Source organism: Hirundo rustica, chromosome 7 (genome assembly GCF_015227805.2).
Source record: "Hirundo rustica isolate bHirRus1 chromosome 7, bHirRus1.pri.v3, whole genome shotgun sequence".
Taxonomy (NCBI): Eukaryota; Metazoa; Chordata; class Aves; order Passeriformes; family Hirundinidae; genus Hirundo; species Hirundo rustica.
The window spans coordinates 7078018-7103304 of NC_053456.1; the positions used below are offsets into that span (position 1 = coordinate 7078018).

The window sequence follows — 25287 nt, forward strand, 5'->3', positions numbered from 1 at the left end:
CACTTTAAATATTTGGGAGATTGCTACTTTAATAGCTAGTTGTTTTGCCCATGGAAGAGGAATTATATGCCTCAGACATTTGATAGTTGTATTAATTGGTAATTTTAGGACTTCAGGCTTCTAAACTCAGACTTTATTTTACCAGAATACTGCTACCTTTATGTGCTTCATTTCTCCTCTGTGCTATGTGTGGCATTACCACTGGCAGGGTTTATAACATCTGGGTGGGTAATCTCCTATCTTATATTTCACTTTTTTACAGAAATTCTAAAGTTTGAAACGTAAATCTCATGGTTTTAAAACTGTAAGACAGGAAAGTTTTGGGCAGAGGCCTTGCTGAGATTTAATTTTTTTCTACACTGTTAGTTTCTGTGAATCATTTTTCCTGTTCAGTGCCCTTAGTAGTCTTGAAATGTTAAGCACTGTTGTAACAGCCAAAGCTCAGTTTTAAATTCTCTGATTTGTGAAAGACAGATAATGATGGCTCTTGATGCTTGCAATCTCTGTTCCTAATAGAGATTGCCTTGTGCAAGACCAGGGATAAGAGGTCTCACTGACAGGAAACAAAGCTTCAGGGCTTTAGAAATCATCAGCCTCGAGATTTTTTGAGGGTCGTGTTAGAAGGCTCGTGCAATTTCAACTGAACAGCCACTTGACAGCCACCTAAAACAAATGCTATAAAACCATCAGGAGGAAATAACTGCATTCATCCAGTATTCATAAAATCTCTTACATATGCATAAAAAGATGTTTACAGTTTTCTGGGAGTCTCAAGATGAACATATTTTATTACGTGTTCACCTCTTATAACCTCAGTGCTGGTTACAGCAGAGACTAGAGCAACTGTAGGCAAGAATTTAAGCTACATTTGGCTACAATTTCCCTCTCTGAGTTGTTTTCTCATCAGGCCGGGTCATCATGTTGTTAATGGTGTTGACAGGACAGCATATGGGGGTGCTGAGGCCTGCTTCTCCACCTTCATGTGGTGGAAAGTAATATGAGCTAGGCAATACCACAGGGCAGCAAATGTCCTAAATTTAAATAAGGGTAAGTATTTTGGAGATGTAAATTTAAAAAAAAAAAAACCAAACAAACCAACCGAGATATGGCTGCAGCTTATTATTTTTACATGTAGTCTTTATTAGGAGACTGCCTTTCCTGGCTTGGGAAGCTCTCTTACCTCAAGATAGGCAGTTGCACAAAATATGCTGAAAAGCTCTTGTCTCCAAGATCCTCTCTCTGACAGAATCCTGTGTTCCTTCAGGTGACCAGGAAAAGCAGGTTTTACACTGAAGATAGATAGATAGATAGATAGATAGATAGATAGATAGATAGATAGATATTTAAATACATAGATAGATTTTAGCTTTATCTTAAAGGCGTTATTGGCTTGACTGGTTTTACACTCCACCTCCACTTCTAATGGCCAATTTTAAATCTTTTTTCATAGAATTTCTTGCACTGGAAAGGACCCTTAAGATCATGGAGTCCAACCATTAACCCAGTGCTGCCAAGCCCACCAAACCATGTCCCCAAGTGCCACGTCTGTACAGCTTTTAAATCCCTCCTGGGATGATGACTCTGCCACCTGTTCCAATGCTTGAGAACCCTTTCCATAAGAAATGTTTCCTAATGGACAACCTAAAGATCTCCTGGAGGCCATTCCAGAGGCCATTTCCTCTTCTCCTATCAGTTGCTGCTTGGGAGGAGGGACCAACACCCATCTGGGGAGAACATCCTTTGAGGGACTTTTAGAGAGTTGAAAGTGCCAGGGTGCCTCTGCCTTCTTGCTCACCTGGGCACATCCTGGGCTGTCAGCCCGACACATCAGGCACAGAAATGCTGATTTGGTTATTCCAGAAAAAGCAAGGAAGGGATCAGGCTTCAGAGGAGTACCTTGAAGGCACAGTCCCACTTTGAACTTCTGCCTGGTTTGGTATAGCTTATGTGTTTTATTTAGGTCATGCTTATTACAGTATTCATGTATTAATTGCTGCTTTATGCTTTTTGTCAGCTGCAAAATGGAAAGTCATTTTTATGCTAACAGAAAACTCTGAAAGGAGGCGCCAGGAAGCTGCTGTTGGTCATGACAAGGTTTTCTTTAATGCTGTAATGGATGATCAAACAACCAGAGAAAACGAAGTAGCACATTTTTCTGATTTATACTCCTTTAAAAATTGTGTGTTTATTTCTTCTTAGTATCTGACATTAGAGCTTTTTACATGCTTCTGTTACCTGCTTTCTAATCTTACTGTTTTCCCTTGTGCTGCAGGGTCTGAGGGAGGAATGTATAAAGCTGAAAATGAGAGTTTTTGATCTGGAGCAACAGAATCGAACTTTAAGTGTGCTTTTCCAGCAGAAAGTCAAACCAGCTTCTGATCTCCTCCTTCAGGTAGGAAATGGCCTTTGCAGGGAGCAAGCTATCTGCTTTATATTTCTTAAAATTATAATATATTTCTCTTATTTTCAAGGCTATGGCAGTGAGTGGGAAATGACAGTTGATAGATTTAATATATTAGAAAATACCTGTTATCTGTACTCTGATCCCATTGAAACTGCAAATGTGTGCCAGTGAGCTCAGATATTGCTTGCAAATCTGGAGAGAGGAGCACACCTGCAGAGTAACTTACTTTTCTAGGTGATTCTTCGCTATGATAAATGGAATGATACGGGTTCATTATCCCTCTGCAGGGGAGAAGCTCGTATTCCTTAACATCCTGCTTGATGGTGAACAGTGTAATTTCCTGTGAGAAGACAGCCCATTTATTTAACTTTTGCCATATGTGATACCGTCCTGGTTTCAGCTTACTTGCAAGGGTTTAAGTACATCTTCACAGGCTTAGAGTGATTTTTTTTTGCCAATGTTTTATGGGAGGATACAGCTGAGAAACCAATTGACCCATGTCTCCCTCATTTGCCATTCTGGAGGACTAAAAGGTGTTTCAGTATCCTTCATCTGGCAACGTCTGTTACTGTGAATGAACCCGTCGCTTTGTCATCCTTTCGTAGAAATGGAATTGCTTTGCAGAAGTTCCCAAAAATCAGACCATGAGCTAGGAGAACAGCAAATGAGGACTAATTAGAACTTCACAGGACATGTCAGCTACATGAATGATATTAAATGTGTATTTTAAACCCTTGTCACTCTGCATCTGTAACTCAGGAAAATGTGTCCCTTGCATTGTTGTCCAACGGCTGAGGGCTGCTGACTCTCATCAGGGTGGGCTGGGTTTTCTGCAGAAATATGGTCTGCTCACAGCTGATGTTAAAGGCAGGAGAGTCTCCACACTGAGGGCAAACAGTTGTACTTCCTGAGGAACTCCAAAGCACAGATCACCATCACAGGGATCTGGGTTCTTGGGTTTTCCTCGGGTTCTTGTTCTGTCTCTTGATTTTGTGCTGATTTTTGTGTTGCTAGGTCAGGACCTCCTCTACTCTGGTTTCTTGTCCCTTGTCCCCTGCTTCCTTTCCTAGTTCATCCTTCACAGACCCCTGTACAGAGGACTGATTTATCTTTATCCATTCACAGTTTTGACACATCCACCACAGCGTGGCTCTTCATTGTTCACTTCTGCTTTTGACAGTCTTGTCACCTGCTCCTTCTTCCTGGTTTGGGGCAGCTTTTTCTTTCTTTTTTCCTGTTTCCAAAGTGTGTGACTCCAGCTGATGTTCATCTTGGGGTTAGATTGCACAGAAGTCACATGCTGCACATTCATTATTACAGATGCAGTTCCTATTCAAAATTCCTTGTGTGGCAACAATAAAATCAGGTTATTTCTGGGAATGCTGCAGAAGTGTTAGATAGCATCTGAAAAGTGGGATCAACACTTTGACGTGAAATTCTTGAAACTGGATTGTGCAGCAGCTCTGAAAAAAGTTTGAAAGAGATGAACCTGCACCAGGTGGAAGAAAGAACCAAATGATCTAATAGGTTTTCCTGAGGGATTCAAACTATTTTACATCATTGTTCTTGCACAGTTTGGCAGGAACTAATGTACACAGATTTTTTTTTTTTCCCCTTTTTCACTGGATGTGTGAGTACTGGCTGAGGACAAAAGGGAATTAAGTTAATTCAGAAAGTCCAGATCTCCCTGGAGCAAAATTTGCTGCTGTGTCAGTTCTCGTGCTATCAAAAGGTTTTAACCTGCTAGGTGTAAAAAAAGAAGAGAGCAAGTTGCAGTGTACATTAGAAAAGGAAGAACTTCGTTAAAACACTTCATATGTCCTTTTTCACCCAAAAAAAAAAAAAATTCCAAACCAAACAAAACAGGAAATCTATGAGTTTCCAGAATTTTAATTATCCTCTAATTATGCTCCAGACTCAAATTAATGGCATGTAGTCTGTGATCTTTCAGCCTGAGATGCAACCTTGGAAGAAGGATGTTTTCTTAGGACTGAAATTGAGCAAATACTGTTGTGTGCCTGCATAAAATGAAAGAACAGTTTGCATTATGTCTTCTTGGAAGTGCACACAGCCCAGATTTAGAGCAGGAGGTAAATATTGGTTTAAATGTGTCACTCTACAGAAAAGTTATAAATATGTGCTTAAGGACATTCCTGTTAGAGCATGACCCCAATCAAGGGAAAGGGTAAATTCTGCTGACTGGGGGTGGGGACACGGGGTGTTTTCACCTTTGCTGTACTCTCTGATACAATACAGTTCAATTTTATTTAATGCTGACCTCATCCTAGGAGTAGCCACACTCTGTAAAATTACAGATTTTGAAGAATGCCAAGCTAAAAATCAGTAATGTTAGCTACTTTTCTGCATATCAGCCTCTGTAATTTCACTGTATATTATCATAAAATTATTCCATATTTGACATTAGGAGACTCTTGTATTACAGAGTGAGCTTATTTTTAAACTGTAAACATTTTGACTTCTCAAATTTCAATGGAAATACTGATTCATTTTTTTAAAACAAAACTTAAAGATAATTGTAGATTTCACCATTGCCCTAGGTTTTTGTGTGTAGTGTTGTAAGCAAATAATACATGATTCATATGTCTTAGATAATTCCCATTTTTTTTACAGTGAATGGATTGGCACAAGTGTTTTGAATTTGCAGAGTAATGGCCTGCACACCATACCAATTGCACTGTGTTGGTTTTGCTCATACTTCTCACACACTTCAAAAGAAACACTTGTTTTGCTACCAATTGCAAAAAAAAATTAAATTCATGTAGTATGGTTTTCATGACTGCCTCAGGAATCCTGCACTGTAGAAATGGTGTTTAAAGTATTACTTTTTCACGCATTTACCAAAAGTGTAAGTACTTACCAAGTTGGAGTGCCTAACTGTTTTTGGAGCAATGTCTGTTGAGATACTGTGATTGTGTGTGTTGCAATGTAAGTTCTTTGCTACCAGGAATTTTGGTGTGCTTACTGCCTGCTGTGTCACTCCTGTCGTGAAAAGATAAGTAATGCAGTCTCTGATGCAAAATTTTAGGTGGATAAAAAGATAATTCAGGCTTTTATCTCTTCACCTCTGATATTGTAGACAGTTTTAAGAGCTATCCTCTCTTTCTGGGGACATTCTTTGTAGCTGAAGTGTGTGATTTACAGAGGCAGTACTAGAATAGACGAATAAGGAGAAGGCTGATTACCTTTTCTTTTTTTCATTATTGTTATTTTACAATATTCAGGAAATCTCTCTGAAACAGCTTTTTTTTAAATTATGAAGCCTTGGAAAAGTCTTTTGTGTCAGATAAAGAGCAATAGTTATTGCTAAAACCTAGCACAAATGAGTAGCTTCTGCCCAAGCAGCCTTCATTTTCATCTGTTAATGTGGTTGCTAAAAAGATATTAAATTCTGCTTTTCATGGCAAGAGGGGTTGGGAAAGAAAACCAGGAACTCCATTTTAGTGACCCACCTTGTACTTCATCTGCAAGTGGGACAAAGAGTTGGGGATAATAGTCAAAGATTTAAAACTGAGTGGAGGAAAACCAATTAGAAGTGAGAAATCTGTGGAAGTGATATACAGAAAGATGCTGAAGGGATAAGACAGGGATCAGGGGTTGCCTTCTTATAAATATCCCTTTTTATTAATTTTTTTATTTATTATACAGCTCTGTTTACATAAATTCAAGATGTTTGATAGATAAATTGTTCCCATGGGAGAAGTCCTGTTTTCACTTCTCACCCAGAAAGTTATTGTCACAGGGTTTTTTTATAAAACATGCAGGATTTTTCAGTGAAAAGGGATGAAAAAGTGGCAAGTAGCCAAATTTATTGAGTTGATTTATTTGATTAAATAAGTAATAAAATTTTCATAGTTGGGAAAGTATAAGATAATATTTCTAATCGTAAGATTTACAATATCCCTGATCTTAAACTGTATTTTCATTGCCATTTTATTTCCATCATAAAAATCCTATTTTATCAACCCCAGAACCAAGCAGGGAGGTCTCCCGAATCATCTATTTTCTCCTTGCGTTTCCCTGGCTAAACTATTTATATTTATTACCCACCGACCATCCACACTGTTTAATTTTACACCTAAAATTTTGCCTAAAATTCTACAGCACAGAGTGTTGAACTCTCAGGTGGGCAAGTTCAATAGTAATTACTTTGTGCTGGCTGCACTGGTATGAGCCCTTTTAATAACCTGACAGCTCTGCCCTGATGTACAAGACAGAGCGTGGCCGTACAGACCGTGATGGAAACAGTTGCACGACTCAGCAGGAAGGGGTAAATAGCACCAACGACATTATTATGTATGGGAAGAAGAAGGAGGGCACTTAATTGCCCTGAGACCTGACAAAATGAGATGGAATGTCTGGGCTCAGAGCCTGACCTCTGGTGCAGACTTCATTAGACATGATGAAGTCTGAATGCTGGAGGTTAAAAGGGAAGTTGCGTTGCTTTACAGCAGGGAGATCTGTGTGATATTTAAGTGTTTCCTAGGGTAGGTGTTGGAGGGTTTAAAACCAAACCCAAAGATGGTCACACACTGTTAGGGAACAGTTTGTCAGCATTCCAAAGTACATTTCAGTAAGTGGATTGTTACATGCCCGGTAGCAGTAGATTTTCCTTCTCACAGAAGTCAGGTGCCTGCAGGCTCTCGAGGGAGCAGGCAGACTTGATACCAAATCAGCAAATTGTGTTTCAAGTTGTGAAAGTCCTGCAGCTGACCTGCCTATTTGCTTACTTCACATTTATTCCTCTGTATGCATCAGATTGTCAGGGCACTCCTTTCTGCAAATCTGCAGGAAAGTTCCAGCTCCAGGACAAACTCTGTCCTTTTCTCCTCTGTAAACATATAAACATAAATAAGGTGTGGCAGCATCTGTAGTGAATATTTCCTTACTCAGAAATCAGGTCTGGTGACTTGAAGGAGAAATTAATTCCAGATCTGCTAATTTCTTCAGCAGTAATTGAATACTGCTTGCAAGTTAAGATAACCTCCAGGGCTGTATCAAGAGAGAAGAAGGTAAATGTAAAGCATGTTTGAGATATATTAGGTTTAAACTAGTACATTACCTTTATCCAAGAATTGCCTTGCTAGTAGAACCCCTTTTAAGAAGTATAAGTGTGGATTTTGCTCTCTTTATGGTTCTCAAAAGATTTCAGGCTGTAGCCCTGCTGGATTGATTCCTCCAGGTCAAGGCTACCAAAGTGCACCATCACCAAAATTTCCATCACCAAGATCCTACCCCAGGATCTTCATGAGCCCCCAACCTTGCAGCCATGAGAAATTATAAGAATGCTTGTTTATGTCAGGAATTGAGACAGGGATCTAGCATGGAACACTCAAGTTTTTTGAGACTTTTAAGAACAAATTAAAGAACATTCTTCATGTGAGGATGGTGATGTTCTGTCCAATCTTGCATTATTTCAGTAAACTGTTATCTACTTACTATTTGTTCCATGTCCTCACTTACCAATAATATCTGGGAAGACAGAAATACAAAACTTTGAAAGTCTGTATTTCATCTCAGCTTAAATCATCAACATGTATTAATACATTCTAAACCATATTTATTACTTGCCTTGTTTGCAGCTCCAAATATGTGCTGAAGAAGTATTACAGAGATAAAATATTTAGGAGAGCCAGTTGGTTAGATGAATGGGTGACCGAAAAAGTCAGTGATGAGGGAACATCCCCCTTCTGGAGAAACTCCATCTAATCTCCCTAAGCCATATGATTTCTAGTTTTGAATGCACAGCAGCAGCACAGCACCTGGAAGAATTTGGTGATGCATCTGATACGCAGCCAGCCCTGGCAGGAGCTCCCAGATAGGCAGGCTGAAAAAGGAACACAGAAATGTTTGTTATAGATGGGGGAATGAGAGGAGAGGTAGGGCAAGATCCCTCACAACAGATCAAACTTAAGCAAAGCACAGTGAGAGGGTCAGTGGTGGACAGTATTTTATTTTGAGGGACTTAGATCAACCCACCTGATAGGCTTGCTCCATCAGTAATTTGTGTTTTGGTGATTTACCTTCTTGTTAGACTCCTGTCCCTTATTTCAGCAGTTCAGTTCTTACCGATTTGCTCTCAAACAAAATCAAAACATTAACTTAAGCTCCCAGGGCATGTAGTTCTGATGAGAATGATAATGCTTTTAAGAGAAAATTACCCCCAGCTGCTCAGCCTTCCTCTGTCCAAGTATTTTAACTAGCCTGGAGAGGTTCCACAGAAAACCACTGAAAGGTTTTCCACATCAACACAAACATGATGTTCTGTGGTACAACTTTAAATAGATAAATTTCAGCTACCAAGTCTAAAAATGAGCCATTTCCATTATCCTGATGAAAATAAATTGCTACAGTGATAGCAAAACTAGCAAATCAAATGAGCAAATAATCTTCAGGAAAGCCACAAGTGATCCTTGGTGAAGTATTTATGAATGATTTTGACTGAGGAGAGCAATATTTTTTAAATTTCAAAGAAATGTAGAGGCATTTTTCAAGAGCAAAGAGTGTATTTCAGAGTAAGCACATGTCAGGAGAATGGTGGGGCTGTACTGATGTGACAGGCCTGGACAACAAAAGTGAGATTTTACTGCCAATTTTCAGACAAAGAAAAATAAGCAACTGACACTGAGTGAACCAACAATTTTTCTTTCTTCTTTGCATAGATTTTTATTATCAGTGATGATCTGCATGATGGCAGGAATCCAATATGGCATTTGAAACCCTAAGCAAGTATGTGAACAGAGTAATTAAGTACAAGAATTTTGTTCATGTTTTTTTTCCTTTATTGTGTATATTCCATATAGGAATAAATTTTTTAAAGGAAGGAATTCCACAATAGGAAAGAATATTGCTGTAGTCCTTTCCAAACCTGCCCTTTGCATCACACTTGTAATAAACATTAAAATGAATTGCTTTTTTATTCCATGCAATTGTATTTAACGTACAGCAATGCTTAAATTGTGGCTGCTCTTTCAGCCTGCTCTATTTGTTGAGTATATTAACAAGATTTATTAGCAACTTTCCATGTGAACCCCTGCATAAATGGTCAAGTGTAAGTACAGAGGCTGCTTAGAGACTGGTTGTGAACTTAGTGAAAACTCTGAGTTACTCATGTGTTTATATTTTGTGTGACCAACGCATCCATGTGTTGTCTGTTATGTTTCTGGTTTTGCAATTTGCAATTTATTTATTTTAATATATAGTTGTTGTATTTAAGTCAAGAGTCATTCAGATTTCCTTTCTAAATGGAAGAAATCTTTCTCATGGACATTCTGATAGCAGAAATTAGCGTAGATTTGAACTAATGTTATCACAGTATGTGATGTGGTACCTAAAAGCCGCGTGTTACGTATAAAAGTGCGAGTTCATATCATCAGGTCAGCTTTTAAAGCTTCCCTCATTTTGGATTTCACAGTGGAATAAAATAGTAGCCACTGCAAGTCCTGCTCAAGTGCAGTCTGCTCAAACAACAGGTGTGCAGGGTAATTGTTCTCACGTCGTGGTGCATATTTCACACTCTGCAACTCTCAAGTGGAATACCAAAAGAATGTATAAAATTAATTCAAAGATTTAAAGGGCTCTGTCTTGTGGCAAAATGGGAATACATTGAAATTCTAAAGCACTACAGAATTATAACCCTTATTATTACAGATCTATGATTTTCTTTTTATTGCATTAATGGAGCTAAGTATGTAGTTCATTTTTATTTTCTTAAAACTTTGAGATTTGAAGAAAGGATAACTGTGCAAAAGCATATATGAAACAAATATTAGATAAAGGGTTATTTTCAACCGTTGTTACACTCAATACATATAAACCCTCATTTATATTTTACTTTATTACTGTGGGTTTCTTACTGTTATTTAAGCGTGGTGGCACTTTGAAGATGTGAAGCAACACAGAATCATGGCTCTTTTACAGAGAAATAGGTGTGGAGTAAGTGCTCTGCTTCGTAACATTTAAACTGTTCAGATTATATCAGGCCGGTGTGAATTGCTAGTAATGTAAAATTACACATTCCATCAAATGAAACAAACTAACATTATGCTAAGGGTTGAAGCACACAGGATTATTCAATAGGTATTTTCTGTTGCCATCTGTTACAGAAAAAAATAATTTTCCTATGATATACTTTATATTTTTTATATATTCTTACAGATACTGCACATAGAAGAAAAGGTTGATAATTAGAATAAAATGTTACTCATAATGAATCATAAAACACCTACGGAACCAACCTCATCTTTTAGTATTGAATTTTACTAATGCTCTCCTTTGTTTCCCAAATGACCTATCTTCTTTAATGATAGTTTGGATTCTGGTAAGATTCAAATTCTCATCCAAAGGCCGTGGCACTATTGACTAAATCTCTGTTGACTTCGCTGAGAATGTGAAATACTGTATTTCAAGATAAAATCAGCACGAGGTGCTCAGTGAAACTGAAGAGTCCATTAGCGCCTTAACTCTTAAATTACCATCTCGGTATCTCTCTTGATAAGGGCGAGCTGAAAGGAAAAGTTACCTTTGTCATTAAATCTTTAACAATGTGATATTGACAGCCTTGAGTTTTCCTGTATTTTTAGCACTTTTAGACTGCGCTCTCACTCCTTTCTTTCTCTAGATGTGGGCAGGCTGTGTTCCATTAGTCACTAAGCGATGTCTGGGTGCAGCAAGGGGCAGTGATTTGTCTGTGTCCTGTGTGCATCACAAGGACATCCTCAACATTATGAATTAAACTCCATCTTACTGCATTAGAAGTATGGAAAACAGACTGCCAAAGTAATGGCATCATGAATTAATAGCAGTGCTTTAAAAATCTCCACTGTACTCCCACTCTTCATCTCATCTTTCTGGTATACAATTTCAGAAACGAGCTACTTAATATTGTAGTGTTTTGATCCTAAATTTTTATATTCAGTTATATTTTAGAAGCAGAAATGCTCTTTTTTTTTTTTTTTTTTAAGTTTCTATTACTTACTATTAATTGTTTTTCCCTAAATGAGCCTTGTGTACTTCTCCTGTACAGTAGATGCAGGCACAGGCACAGGTTTAGACACAATTATTATGAATTATAGATACTGCAAGTGTGAGCATGAGCCAGAGATTAGCATTGTGTTTTAGAGTCTCACTTAGATTTATTCGACTAAATGATCCCTAGGAGATCTTGACAGTAGTTAGAAATATGGGTACTCTCTGCCGTGTCACTGGTCTTCACCTGGTACTTGTTCCCAGGGGAATAACAAATGGATTTAACCTTTCATTTAGGTCTTCAGGTCCTTTATTCACATGGGACCAGACTTGCGAGTGCTCAGGCATTGTGCTGAGCTCTTCTGAAGGTGTGACTACTGCCAAAATGGGAGCTGATCCCTTTTGAATTTCCTATGTAATACATCCTGTATTATAAGCTCTGCTTTTATCCACAGTGGAAAAAGCATCAGTTCACAAGGGCACAGGTTCCTAGTCAAGAGCTGGTTGGCACAGCTTCTTCTGAAAGAGACAGCTGCTGAGAGGGTTTGCGGCTCTCAGCCACCTGAGCTAGAGGTAAAGCTCCCAACGTGGGCCAGGCTGCCTCTGGCTGCAGGGTGGGAGAGGGGATTTTTCCATGCCATCCCATGCCAGACCTAGCCCTAGCCCTCCCAAGGCCAGTTCAGGTCCTAAATGAATGCTTGGAGGACACAGTGCCTTTCCTTCCAGGAGCAGAGCTTGGCCCAGGAGCAGCGACTGGCATTTCTCCTTTCCCATCTCCTGGTGCTCTGCTGGCTGGGACAATAGCAGGGAGGTGCAGAGGAACGTGGGCAGTGCAGGGCTGTGTCCTCAGGCCATCCATGCACCCTCCTTGCTGGTACCAGCACCGGCTCTCCCTCCTCACCTGAGCTTCAGCCTTACCTGCCCAGGTGATGGGGAGATCCTTGCACGGTTTCTCATCGCTCCAGAGCAGGTTGGTGGAATTCCAGAAAGCTACAGACAAGGTTTGAGATGCTTGGTGACATCATCAGGTCTCCGGAGCTGTGCTGTGTCCTACACAAGCCCTGGGATTCCGGTGTATCAGGATAAACCTTGAAGAACTTGAAGTGCCATCTGGAGGTCTTGTGGTCAGATTTGGGACTTTCAAGAATGAAATATCACTGGAAGTGCACACTTACGACCCTCTAGAAGTTTTATTTCTGAAAAGCAGTTGGTTTGGGAGGCCTGTGGGGTAATTCTTGTCCTGGCAGAAATTCTTTTCATTTCAATAGGAGAAGTGAAGCAAATAATTCCTACCAGCTGGGAATCTACCCACTCATTCTTTCTAAATCATATTTTTAAGTAAGTGCTTTGAGGAAAAGGAATAGAATCAAGGACCTTGTATCCAGGTATTCAAGAAAAAAGTCTCTTCTTATTAAAAATTATTCTGTCAGAGACAAAAACAATGCATTAGATTTGGAGAGAAAATATGTATGTAAAAGCCTTAAACTAACAATAAAAGTATTTCTTGCAGCTCCCCTCCTACTTTTAAAATCCTTTCAATCCACATGACATTTCAACAGTATTACACACACATAAAAAAGAAAAAAAAAGAGAGTGGAGGCACGGAGAAAGTTTTTAATGTGTAATACTGAGGCAAGGAAAAGATGGCTTGTTTAACATTAACCTAGACAAATTTGTGCTCATGTCATTTAAATGAATATCCTTTCCAGTGTCTAGATTGCTGGGCCTTGGGAAGCAGCAGTGAGGAAGGATTGCAAAAAAGATGCCCATCTCTCTTAATTTTTTTTTTTTTTTTTGAGTAAATGAATGATTTCAGTGAAATCCAAATAAGGATGAATCTGCTCACTTGAATCCCCTGTTCCAGCCAATGAACTTCCCCGTGAAACGGAGCTTGCCCTCCTGGGTTGCCATGTATTGATCTAAAACATCTTCCCTGAGCCTTCTCTCTCCTTTTCCTCCTACAGGCAAAAGGTTAGTGTTAGATAATAGTATTCATTTTCCAGACATCTGCACATGTTTTAATAGCCTTTAGAAGGTTTGAAATGGTTTCTGTTTGACCACCACAGGGCTAAAATGCCATTAAGACTTAGATTGTAGCAATACATAACAATCATAGCCCTGTAGTTCAACCTGGCAATAAAAAAGCTAATTTATTTTACTGGAGATTTAAATTAATGTGATGAACTCCTCTCTAACAGGAGCTGTAACACCACTCTCACTAAAAATACCACGTCCCTGCATATTTTCAAAACCACATAAAACACTTGTCACAAACCTTGTGTATGTATTGTGTGTGCTATTTTGAGTGTTTGCACGTGTGTTTGTGTGTCCATATAAAACTCCTGCTGTTCCTGAGACCATTTTGATTTTTCTGTCATATTTTCTTTCTTCTGCCTTCTGGCTCGTAGGCTCAGCAAGAAGAAAGTGATTAATAAGGCAGTCTCCAGTGTTAGCATTGGGGTTTGTTTAACACCATGAGAACTGGAATTTTCTTGTGGACAAAAATTATTGCTGCTTAGGTAAATTCAGCTGAAAATAGTTTTTAAAACAGACCTATGCATTTAATTAGGATATTTTTGGAAATCCGTGAAAGAAATATTTAGACTTCAGACAGTTATCATTTCCAGCTATATGCCAGAGGAAAGCTTCAGCTTATCCCATTATAAAGTGATAAAGCAGCATCTGATGGCAGCAGCTTCTGTGATAAAATGATCATGGCAGCACTGAGAATGAATCTAATAAGGGAATTGATCTGTAGATTCCAATTCTAGTAGAGCCAACATTGATCAACATAAATGTCAATAAGAAGATCTCACTGAGGTCTCCCTAATTCCTTTAGATTATTTTGGGGCATAGTCAGAAAATGAATGTGAAAATGGATTTTAAGCTGTAGGAATCACAAAGGCAAAGACCAATATTATGTTGCGCTACCAGGACTGTCACTGTATGAGCAGTTTAGCAGCAGGTTGAAATTAGTGAGTAGCTTTTAATCATATAAGGATAATGCAATGACTGTTGCAGAAATGAGACTTTTCTCCGGTATTTTTATGTTAAAATGTTTCTTAAATACAGTGAAATAATAAAAACCAGCCTGCCTTTTTACTCCTGAAGCATAGATAGCATGTGTAGAGCATGCCAGAAAAGATTAATGGTATAATTCTTCCTTGTTGCAGGGCTTCAGTATAAAGTTGTTTCCTAGCCTCTCTCTGACAATGCTGAAATGTTAAGAACAAAAGGGTTTTGTTAGTGGACAGTGTAACAACAGCAGGTGTCAGGATGTGCAGGGTGTGCCCTTCACTGTGTTGCCATAATTCACAGCAGCTGTGTGGTGCTGGCCCTCATTTAGCACCCTGGAATTGACTTACTAAGTAGTGTTAGATCAGTGGGAAGACATTTAGGAAAATAAGAGGCAAAATACAAATATGCACTTAATAAAAGGCTCGACTCCTGCACATCACTATTCTCACAGCACGGCTGTTTCACCATACTCCAAGGAGTCTTCCATTTGCAAGCTCGTTGAAAACATTTTTTCATTAATTATTCACGTTCTGAGTAGCTGATTACTGGGTCATTGATGTAAACTGTTGACTTTACGGTAATTACAAACCGCAGGGAACTTTATACATGCATTTTCCTAAGAAATTAAATTAGCTCATTTTCATATTACTGCAATATTTACAGACTCCTACCATAGTGCTATTAAAATGAGAACTAACACTTTGGAATCTCAGAGCTTGAAAACACTGATAGACATATAAAATGAATACTGGGATCAGAGGGGATTACTTTGTGTCTTTCAATGTAACCTTTATTTAAAGCACTTTATAAAAATTAATAAACCTAAGGATTTGGAACAGGAGTAATTTTAGCCTTACATTAATGTTGTCATCTCTCTGAAGAATACAGAGGGATTATGCTATTTGTGTTTGTACATCAAATGCTTGCTTAATACCTCCCAATTTCTACCCTGGAATACAAGTTTCCAGCCTTTGGAGTTACTTGGAGTCTAATTCACTGAGTTTTGCCATCTCTGGATGGCTCAATAGTAATAGAGAGCTGCAAGCTTGGAAACTCTGCAGCCAACTCAAATCAGACTTTGTTTTACTTTTTGTGCTGGAATTGCCTTGTTAGCAGGATTTCCTGATGTTGTTTTCGCACCCTAATCTTGCATACAAATGTTTCTAGTATCATACCCTTGTTCTTTGTCTTGGATGTTGCCTTAGTCTCAGTAAACTCACCCAGAGAATTTGCTAGCAAAATGACAAACCCCATTAATTCCAGGGTTGGATTTAAAGTCTGGTGTCTTCTGTAAAGGGTTTATTAGGAAAGTATGCCTAGTAGGAGGGAAAAACAACAAAAGCAGATGGAAAATACCAAATTGGAACTTCTATGGAAGTATTTTTATTAGATTAATGGAAAATTTAGATCACAAATTTCACTTGAAATTTAAGGACTAGCTGAAAACTTCCTTTTTTAATTTTTTTTTTTTTAATTTTGTACTGCATTTAGATTACTGAAATGCATTTTAAAGTTAATCCTTTAATATTCACTTATGTATAACATATCCTCCTATCACCACTGAGCAATACTTCATGTTTATGATGGTCTCCTGTATATTAAAAAGCTGTTGGTAGGATCAATAAAAGTCTCCAACTGTTTGCTCTGACCACTGCAAGAGTTATCCTGGGGCTCACCTACTGTGTGTTAACCCTTTCCTCCCACCAAAAATTAATACAATCAGCTATGGTGGTGCCCTCCTGTGTTAACAGCTGTTGAGAGCCCTCGCAGCAGCAGACGGAGCAAACCGAGTTAATCTGCCTAAGACAGAACTTGAAATGTGAAAGACAGCGAACATGCTCATACTAAATGAAGTTGTAAGGTGTAAGACTTCTGAGCTTCTCTGCCTGTTCCAGACTGAGCTGTAAAATGTTCAATGTGTTTTGTCAAATATCAAATATCTTCACTAACAGCTTGGTCTGTTGGAAATGGTACCTGTAGCAACAGAAAAATATAAAAACTGGCTTAATGTGGTGCATTGGCTTTACAAAGAGAAGTTGGATGTTCTTGGCTGTGCAGAGATTTATTTATAGCTTTTAGAGGTCTAAGTGATGAACATCTAATTACTTTGCATTAGGGAGGAGTATTTTAAACAGTCAGAGGGTGTGAGTTTCTCACTCCAGTTTTACCCCCAGTCCTGTAAATGGTTAAATATGGCTCAACATTAAGAGAAAAATAATTTTCACAGAACTGTGGACTGGTTTGACCTAAAAGCTCATCTCTTTCCAACCTCCCTGTCATGGACAAAGATACCGCTAACTAGACCTGGTTTTCATTTACTTCAAACAGTGTTAGCCATGAAGTTCTGCTTATAGGAAGTGAATAGTAGGAAATAATTCCGAATTTTCTATTAAATAGGTAACTTTCAGAGCTGAAAATAATTATTATCCTTTTAGTTTTGTGATATCAGTTATATACAATGACACGTCAGGCATTTCTGTATGTACACAGTGTACAGTTGCAAATGTATTTCCTGTGTTGGTGATTATTATAATTAAAGAAATGGAAGCATGTTCTTGCAGCTTTTGCTTCATATTTGGCTGTTTTATGTCAACAACCACTCGTTCTACTCTCTTTAGAAGGCAGAATTTCCACATGTCAAAAGAATATATATTCCAAAGTCTTATTTGTCTAAAGACAAAATTGATTTCTACTTTCAGAAGTTTTATTATTTTTCCTTAACTACACTTAATTTTCTCCTTAATTCCAGAATATTTAGTGGATGAGAAGTTCACACCTTGTTTTTTGAACAGTGCATGTTCTGGTCTAGGTAACTTTTGGTGAAGGATATTCTCATCTCCAGTTGAACCTCCCCTCTGAAATGTATCTAAGCCAAGATTTTCTTTAATGAAAGATTATGCTTCTACATAAACCGATAACATATAAATATCTTGCCTAATATTTTTTTTTTCATTCTGTGCCCCAGTGTCTTTCTGGTGAAATGGAAATGAGAAGGTTTTCCCTGCCAGCCCAGTTCCAATGGGTGGGCTGCAGAGGGAAGCAGGCCAGAATGTGCCTGTTCAGGTTTGTGATGCCCTGAAAAACAGCAGACAAGAGAGGGCCACGCACACCAAACAAACATTTACAGCTCTGGCACACAGCAGCAGGATGAAAATGTCTCCTTGGTATCTAGAGAGAGAATTTTCTTCCTGTGAATGATAGACTTTGGCTCATGTGAGAAAAGCAAAGCCAATTGATATAATAGCAATTAGCTCATCCAATATTGGAGAGCTGTATATTCTTTGGCATAATTCACTGAAAATTGTTCTGGCAATGCTGCAGACCATTAGATGTTTAAAAAGGAGATGGGAACTGATAGATACTCTACAGAGATAGAGTCGAGAGGCACAATGGTTAGGGGAGTCTCTGTAATATTGCCTTGTGCCAGCACGTAGTAGCTTTCTTTTATCTTCCTAGAAAGTCTTAATAAGAATGCTCTTGGGGGAGGGGGAACTGGCCTGCTGGGTGATGGATTGGTTATCTGCCTGCCAGATAATTGTATTTCCTATTGCACTTGATATAATAGGTTTCCAACTAAATTATCAATTACTTTGTTTTTATTTTTCACGTGGGTTATGGGCGTTAATCTTGGCAATGAACCACAATGGGCACTGCCTTTCCTGCCTCAATCTCACAGGTGAAGGAGGAGCTTTACTTCTGTTGGTCGCAGGCATCTGCAGAGAAGTCCCCTCTTCTGCCCTGGCTTCTCAGCACCCACTTTCTGGAGAGATATGGGTCCAGTCAAGCTAAGATGGAACAAACTTTTTAGTCCACACCTGCCCTGTAGTACTTAGTACAGGGTAATTTCCAAGGAAGTTGGCACAGTCCATGCTATATTCAGCTCCATGGGGATTTTGAGGTCTGCAACCCAATGATCCTGATGCATTCATCTTTCCAGAAGGGTCCAGGCACTCCCCAGCACCTCTAAGTATTGCTCATTTTCCCCTTACAGGGCACCAACAAAGGGTGCAGATAACTTGGATCTATAGTTGTAACTCCTCAGTTTCATATTTAAGTATTCAATTAAACTGATGTGATCTCTTCAGTGGAGGTCATTCTGGGCAGTGGCCTGCCTTTGTTGCATTGTGTCATGATAGCATCAACAGTGATTTTAACACTGTACAATTTTCAAGGCAGCGGTACTCCTTGATCTAGTTATGTGACTGTCATCTGACAATAACCGTAAAGGACACAGTACATTTTGTGTATCTGAGAAGAAATCAGAATGAAGATACATAGTTAGCACAATCTGTTACTTGATTTTGAATGCATCATTAATGAGTTTTTTTTAACAAATACTAGAGTTTTCCTCATTCTTTTATTAGACAATGGAGAAGGAAAAAGAAAAATAAATGAAAGAGGAACATTCTTCTTACGCTTTTCTTTTGTAATTGGATGACTTGCTTCAGAGCTGTGTGATTATATTTAATTAATGACCTCAAACTTTATTATGCTGTTTGTTAATGCTAGTCATTGTGCTGACCACCCCTGTTAGTTTATTTGCATATGTGTGGGGAGGAATATTCCCAAAGTGATGAGCTCATTTGATACAGAAATATAATCACATTATACATCTTGAGAACACACTTTCCTTCTTTGTTAATCATTTTAGTCTGCTGATTTGCCTTTGGTACTGCAGTTTTAAAGAGTCACTGAGTTTAACAGTGGAAAAGGTGACTCAAACACAGAGTGACCCCTGTGCAGCCCAGCTCCTCTGGTCACTGAGCCACTGGGGAGGGACCCCCAGAACCCTGAGCTGTTTCCAGCTGGGCTATGATCCATCACTGGTCAAAAATTGTTTCTGATTTCTGCCTGTTCTCACTGGGCTGATCTCTGCTCTTACATACAGAATATAGAATCTGACGCTAAATTTCATTGGATGATATTGTAGGGGAGTATTTTGTTTCCCTTATTGAAATGTTTATATGTTCGCATTTAAATAATAAAATGGGAAGGGGGGAAAATGGGAAGACAGTATTACAGCTGTAAAATTCCTTTAGCACTATTTCTAGGATCCTTTTTTTCCTGGAAAAATACATTTTCACCTATAAATGTTCATCCATCTCAGATGTCCCCAGTCATCATCTCCAATGCACAGATCTAACTATTGTAGCTTCCACTAAAATATCTCAGGTGACTTGTTTCCCTGGAGAAAGTAATTAATATGTCCTCAAATCACTTGTTCATGGCACTATTTGACTCTTGGTTTTGAAAACAGTGGAATTCTCTGGTGGCCCAGTGATGCAGTTGGAATCATTGTCAAGAGGAACAAATGTACAGAGTCAGTAAATCTGTGACTTTAGGCAGGCATTTTACCTGGAGTTTAAATCTTTAATAAACACCTGACAGTAATACTAGTGGTAGCACTTTGAAAGGTGCACGCTGAGTAACCAGACATCACTGGTGTTAAAAACACATAGCCTGGGTGTCGTTAGTATTTATAGTGAAAAGTATCTTGGATACTGAGTTCTTCCAGCATTTTTATCTATTCAACAATATATTGGACAATACATATTTATACAGGACATTGATCATTGAAAATATTTTCCATAATCTCTCTACAACAGACAGTGCCTCCTTAATAAAACTGGATGAATAAGTAACTCTTGAGAAATGACTCCCAAGTTCGTAATTAGAAGTTTTTAAAAGAATTTCCTAGATTGTCTGGAATAGAAGCCTGAAGCAGAGCATGCAGATAACAGAGGCTGTAGGAATGGCTGCCTGCTTTGTTCTCTGGCAGATTAATTTCTGCAGTGGGTACCCAGAGAGCTGGCTGGGGAGTAGCTGGGTGTAAGATACTGTGTGACTTGCATTTCAGGGCCCTGCACAGAACTACTGCTACACTGTCTGAAGGCTCTTCTGGCTATAGATCCTTTTTCCCTCTTTGGCCAGTCTTTTTGGACGGACAGGGTGATGGGGAACTCACACAGCCTTGACAAATCTCCGTGAGTTGCATCCCTCACAGAGTCCTCTAGCAAAGCACCTGGCAGGGTCTGCACCTTTTGTTCCTCCAAGCTGAGGGGGGTAGATGTGGTCTCTCAGGTGGCAAGCCTGGAGAATTAATGGGAAAGTGAAAAGAGCCTGATCCAAAGTCCTTTCTTTCTTGGTTTTTGTTTTTGTTTTTGTTTTCAGTCCATTTTCATTGATTTCAGTGGGCGGTGAGTCAGATCCATACGGCCTGTTACATGGTGTGTTGGCCCAGGACTAACAAGACTGCAGATACTTTTTTCTTTTGAAGTCATTGGCTGAGGCATTCACATAAATGATGGATTTTATTGAAACTGCAATTAAACCAAACCAGGCTTAATGCAGACTGAAAACCCTAGAATTAGTGTACTGGTGAACGTGGAGGGAAAGGCACAAGCTTAGCCATCCTTCCAAGCAAAACCGAGAAAAGAAGTGTGTATATAATCGAACAGCATGTGAATATTAATGCACAAAATCCTCTGAGTCCCCAGTTCCCTGATGCAATTATTTTCTATTCACATTAATTGTTCCTAACAGATGACATTAATGACTTTGAGTTAAAATGTGTGCAGAGGAGGCCTTCAGCAGATCAATGCTGGTTAAAAATAGGGTCACTTTTGCAATCATTCACACAAGGTGTAACAGCTCGTAAATAAAACAACATTAGCATGTTGATTGATTTATAAATGTTAATTTTGTAGTTCATTTTTATGCTTTTTTTTCCTGAAACCTGTCAAACTCTGTGGATAATGGCGGGACTCATGTTCATTTGTTATTGTTGTGTGGGAAGTAATGATAAGTTGCAAAGCAGTGACTAGAAGAAAAAGTAGAGTTTGTTTTGGATGAAGAATGATCTGTCCTCAAGACAGGAAGTCTTGGACAAAGTAAGCACGAAGAGCAACATTTCAAATTAGAACAAATCCTCTTTTACCTCAGGCTCTTCATTTCCCTTGAAATTTAACAGCAGAGTTTGGAATTTTAAAAATGCTGATCTGCTGAATATCTTGACAAATGCTTATGCTTTGCTCCTTCCCTTCTGCCCCCCCAGAAACTCCATTCACGCATCTTGGACCTCTCATCTGGGGATTTGCTTTCAGAAGTGGAACGGAACCGAAGCCTGCTGCAAGCTCGAAGTGCTGATGCTCAGACACTCGTGAGTGTTTGTGCTGCCCTTGTCCCCCTCACCTGGAACCTCCTTTTCTCCTCTGAAGTCTGGTGTCAGGGAAGAGCCATAAAGCTGATCTCTGAATTGAAACACTGTTGAGGCAGATAACAGTGCTTTTACTTCCTTCTGTTCTCTGAAATTCAATATTGTGTCCTCGGTTGATATAGTGAGCAGATAGTGTCACTGTGTGCAAAAAAAGCGTAAATCTTAGCAATGTCCCCAATACACCTTTTTGGGTATTGATTACATCTCACAATCTCTGAGAAATGGTCAAGGAGCTTTTTATTAAAGCCCATGCCCCGTATTATTCATCCCACTTTTATGATATATTATGTATGAACTTTTAAAAATTCATGGGCTCTGCATTTTTTTTTTTCAGATGGAGTGAGCTTTGTGCTTATTTGGCAAAATGTTCACCAGCGTGGCTTTCATGTTTCATTGTCAAAGAGAAAAGTAGCTTAAAAAACAAAAATCACATACAGGGAAACAAAGAGTACAAGAACAGAACATTGAACCTGCTTGTGCCTTTGATCTTGAAGGATAGTATTGTCAACAAAAATGTAATCTCCCTTGTAATACCTACCTTAATGAAAAGGCATTGTTTCAAGGGTTCAAAAAAATGCTAACAACCTTTTGCATTATATTTAATTAAGCCTTCAGGTTAAGTTGCTCTAATACAGAGGTTTTTGTCTTTAATGGGCTGATTATTTCAATTTTCTCTGATTTCTAGTGAAAATTACATTTTTAAGCTGTAATACTATGTTCAGGCCTTTTTACTCTAAATTCATTAAAGGTAATGACTAAAGAATCATGATTACAAAAAATTAAAATTTCACCATGTCAGTTAATAGACCCATATGCAAGTTAAATGTATTTAATTAATGCATCATAAACATGCTATTCAAAGTACTTTCTTGAATAATTTAGAGAAAAAAGGCAAATTGAAGGGGAAAACTCCACTCTCTTAAGTGATCTGAATGAAGTCTAGAAATTGAGTAGATACCCTACTTCATAATCTGGAGTGACATGATATTTTTTGCACATTTTCTCCTCTCTTAAAGATGATTACAGTAATATACTGCTTTTTTGCTTTGCTTAGATAGCTCCATTTTTTCCCATTGCTGAAACTGTAGGACCAAATGCCTTTCTCCTCTCTTAGTTGCAAAGGGAACAAAGTGAGAGGATGGAGTGGCTCTCAGACTAGCTGAAGATGACAGGAAGGCAATACTTGTCTCTGTGCTGTGATCTCTTTCCTCCTGCAGGAGATTCTTACAGGAGAGGATTTACAGGCATCCTTCTCTTGAGTGCGGCGATGGCTGGGACACAGCCCAGTGTAAAGGGCAGAATTCCACATGACATGTTTTCCCAATGCCAGAGCCAAAATGCAGAGGAGTAGCCAGAGCAAGCAGCTGCTGCTGTTGGCCTCTGTTCAGTCACCCTCCCCAGGAGGGACACCGCCACAGCTGAGGAAGCTGATGGTAGGGGCTCTCCCAGGGGAACCACAGTGTCACAAATAAAGACTCATTTGTCTCAACAAAACAACAAAATCCGCTTCAGAGCCAAAAACACAGGCATCAGCCTGCCTGTGACGCTGAAAGATGTATTCTTCCCAGAGCCACTGGATTTAAGAGCTGTTCCTCCTGCATCCATTTGACTTCCTAGGAGTGCATGTACCAATAATTCCCAGAGGTGAAATGTGCTCTTGGTGCTTCTAAATGATTTTCCCATTCATAGGTTTTGCCTGTGACGAAGAATAATGATTTGCCCTGTAGTTAGGTTTGTCAAAACCAGAGCATTATGATGTCAGTTGAGCAATGAACAGCTGTACTGATGAACTCCTCAGTAGTAAAAATTCTGCTCTCTCCCACTCAGCTGAAAAAAGGTTCAACCCCAGTTGTAATAAATGGGAGGAATGTGGGGGAATAAATGGAAGAAATTAGCAGAAGGCCAACAAACATGTCAGTGCATGAGTAGTGCCTGCAAACTGAGTGTTGTTCCAAAGATTTCCGTGAAGAAGCCGTCTAGGGCATACGCAGCCTTGATAGTTTTTTTATGGATTCAATAACTTTAGATTTCTTGTTTCTTCCTAAGTGTAAGTTCTTCATTTAAGCAAAATTAATTTGAAGTATATCTACATACAAAAATCAATAAATATTGTTTCAGTTTGCCTTAATGAAGTCCAAAGGGAAGTTTTATGAAACAAAGGCACAGAATCATAGATTCACTTTGGATGGAGAAGACCTTTATGATTAAGATCATCAAATCCAACCTTTCACCCACCACTGGGTGGAAAGGTCCCTTGAGATCACTGAGTCCAACTGTTAATCCAGCAGTGCCAATTCTACCACTAAACCACGTCCCCAGGTGCCACATCTACACAGCTTTTCATTCCCTCCAGGGATGGTGACTCAACCACTTCCCTGCTCCGTTGCCTGACAACTCTTTTAGTGAAGGAATTTTTCCTAAAATCCAATCTAAACATCCCCTGGCACAACTTGCGGCTGTTTCCTCTTTTCCTATCAGTTTCTGGTTGGGAGAAGAGACTGACCTCATTACAACCTCTTTCCATGTAGTCATGTCTGGTGTTCCTGGTAATTAAAATGATGTCTGATTCTGTAAGGAAACTGCAGAATAGTGCGAGCACTTAACACTGAAGAAGCTCCAATGCTGTTAGGCTCAAGAGTATTAGTTTGAAAACAAATTAAAGGCATCCTAGCTACTCCTACAGAGGTTTAATATTTTACCTAAAGTGCTATCTACTCTTCATTACTCTCTTCCTCAAAGCTGGCACTTAGTCACAGTCAGCCGAAATTGCATTTGGAAAGGGGCGATAACTACACAAGTACTAAAGGCAGCCATAAAGTGTCAATAAATTGCATAAGCAAGAGGCTTCAGCTGTCTGCGAGCGACACGAAGATGGATTGTCCTACGTCAGAGAGTTTCTTAGACAAAGCTTTGAACTAGATAGGAAACCAAAATTAGACTGTAATGGAGAGATTCCATTCTCAGTGGACATTCTGCTCAGGATACTAAATTAATTTACCTTGTCCAGGCTGTGCAGCCTCATCTGTTACACTGTGGGGCTATAATGCAGTTGTCAAAATGTACTTGTATTCTTATAACTTTGTTTTCTGTATCTTACCGGCGCACGCTGCTTATGTATGAAGCATAATTCAAATAGACTCAGAATAATACTAGAATACTAGTCCAAGAATAAAGAAGAAAACATTGAGGGTTGTGGATTTTTTACCCCCGACAAATGAAATTGTTAGCAATTTTAAATTTAGTTCTCTGTATGAAATTCACCAGATGCTAAATTGCATGAGAGGAAGGCATAAGTGGCTTACCTGCTTTTTCTTTGCCATTCTTAATCAAGGGGAAGTTAAATGATCATTTTCTACCCATAAGATATTTCAATTTCTACTCATATTTTAGGAATGCCAGCAGAATGTGAAATCCAGCATACCTGTCTTGAAGTGCCAGAGTCAATTAAATATGACAGGCTCTAGCCGCCTGTATCCTCGGAGCAGCTGCAGTAGCAGTGAACTCTCCCTCTCGAGTGCTTGCAGTGAATATTCCAGCGGTTCCTCCTACACTTGGAATGATGGAAAGACAAGCAAAAGGGTAAATCAAGTTAATTTTCTTCAAGTATTACTTCAGGTTAATCGGAAACAAGATTAATTGAAAAGCTGCCTGGTTCAGAAGTTTT

At 39.0% G+C, this 25287-nt stretch overlaps 1 protein-coding gene across 1 annotated transcript in view; it reads left to right on the forward strand.

The window, feature by feature from the left end:
• Positions 1 to 25287, forward strand: part of NCKAP5 (NCK associated protein 5) — a 347214-nt gene that overhangs the window by 263030 nt on the left and 58897 nt on the right. Inside the window, exons 10-12 of the mRNA XM_058421378.1 lie at positions 2273 to 2392; positions 21462 to 21566; positions 25014 to 25202. Of these exons, the coding sequence (XP_058277361.1) occupies positions 2273 to 2392; positions 21462 to 21566; positions 25014 to 25202 (414 nt within the window). The remainder of the gene's footprint in view (positions 1 to 2272; positions 2393 to 21461; positions 21567 to 25013; positions 25203 to 25287) is intronic.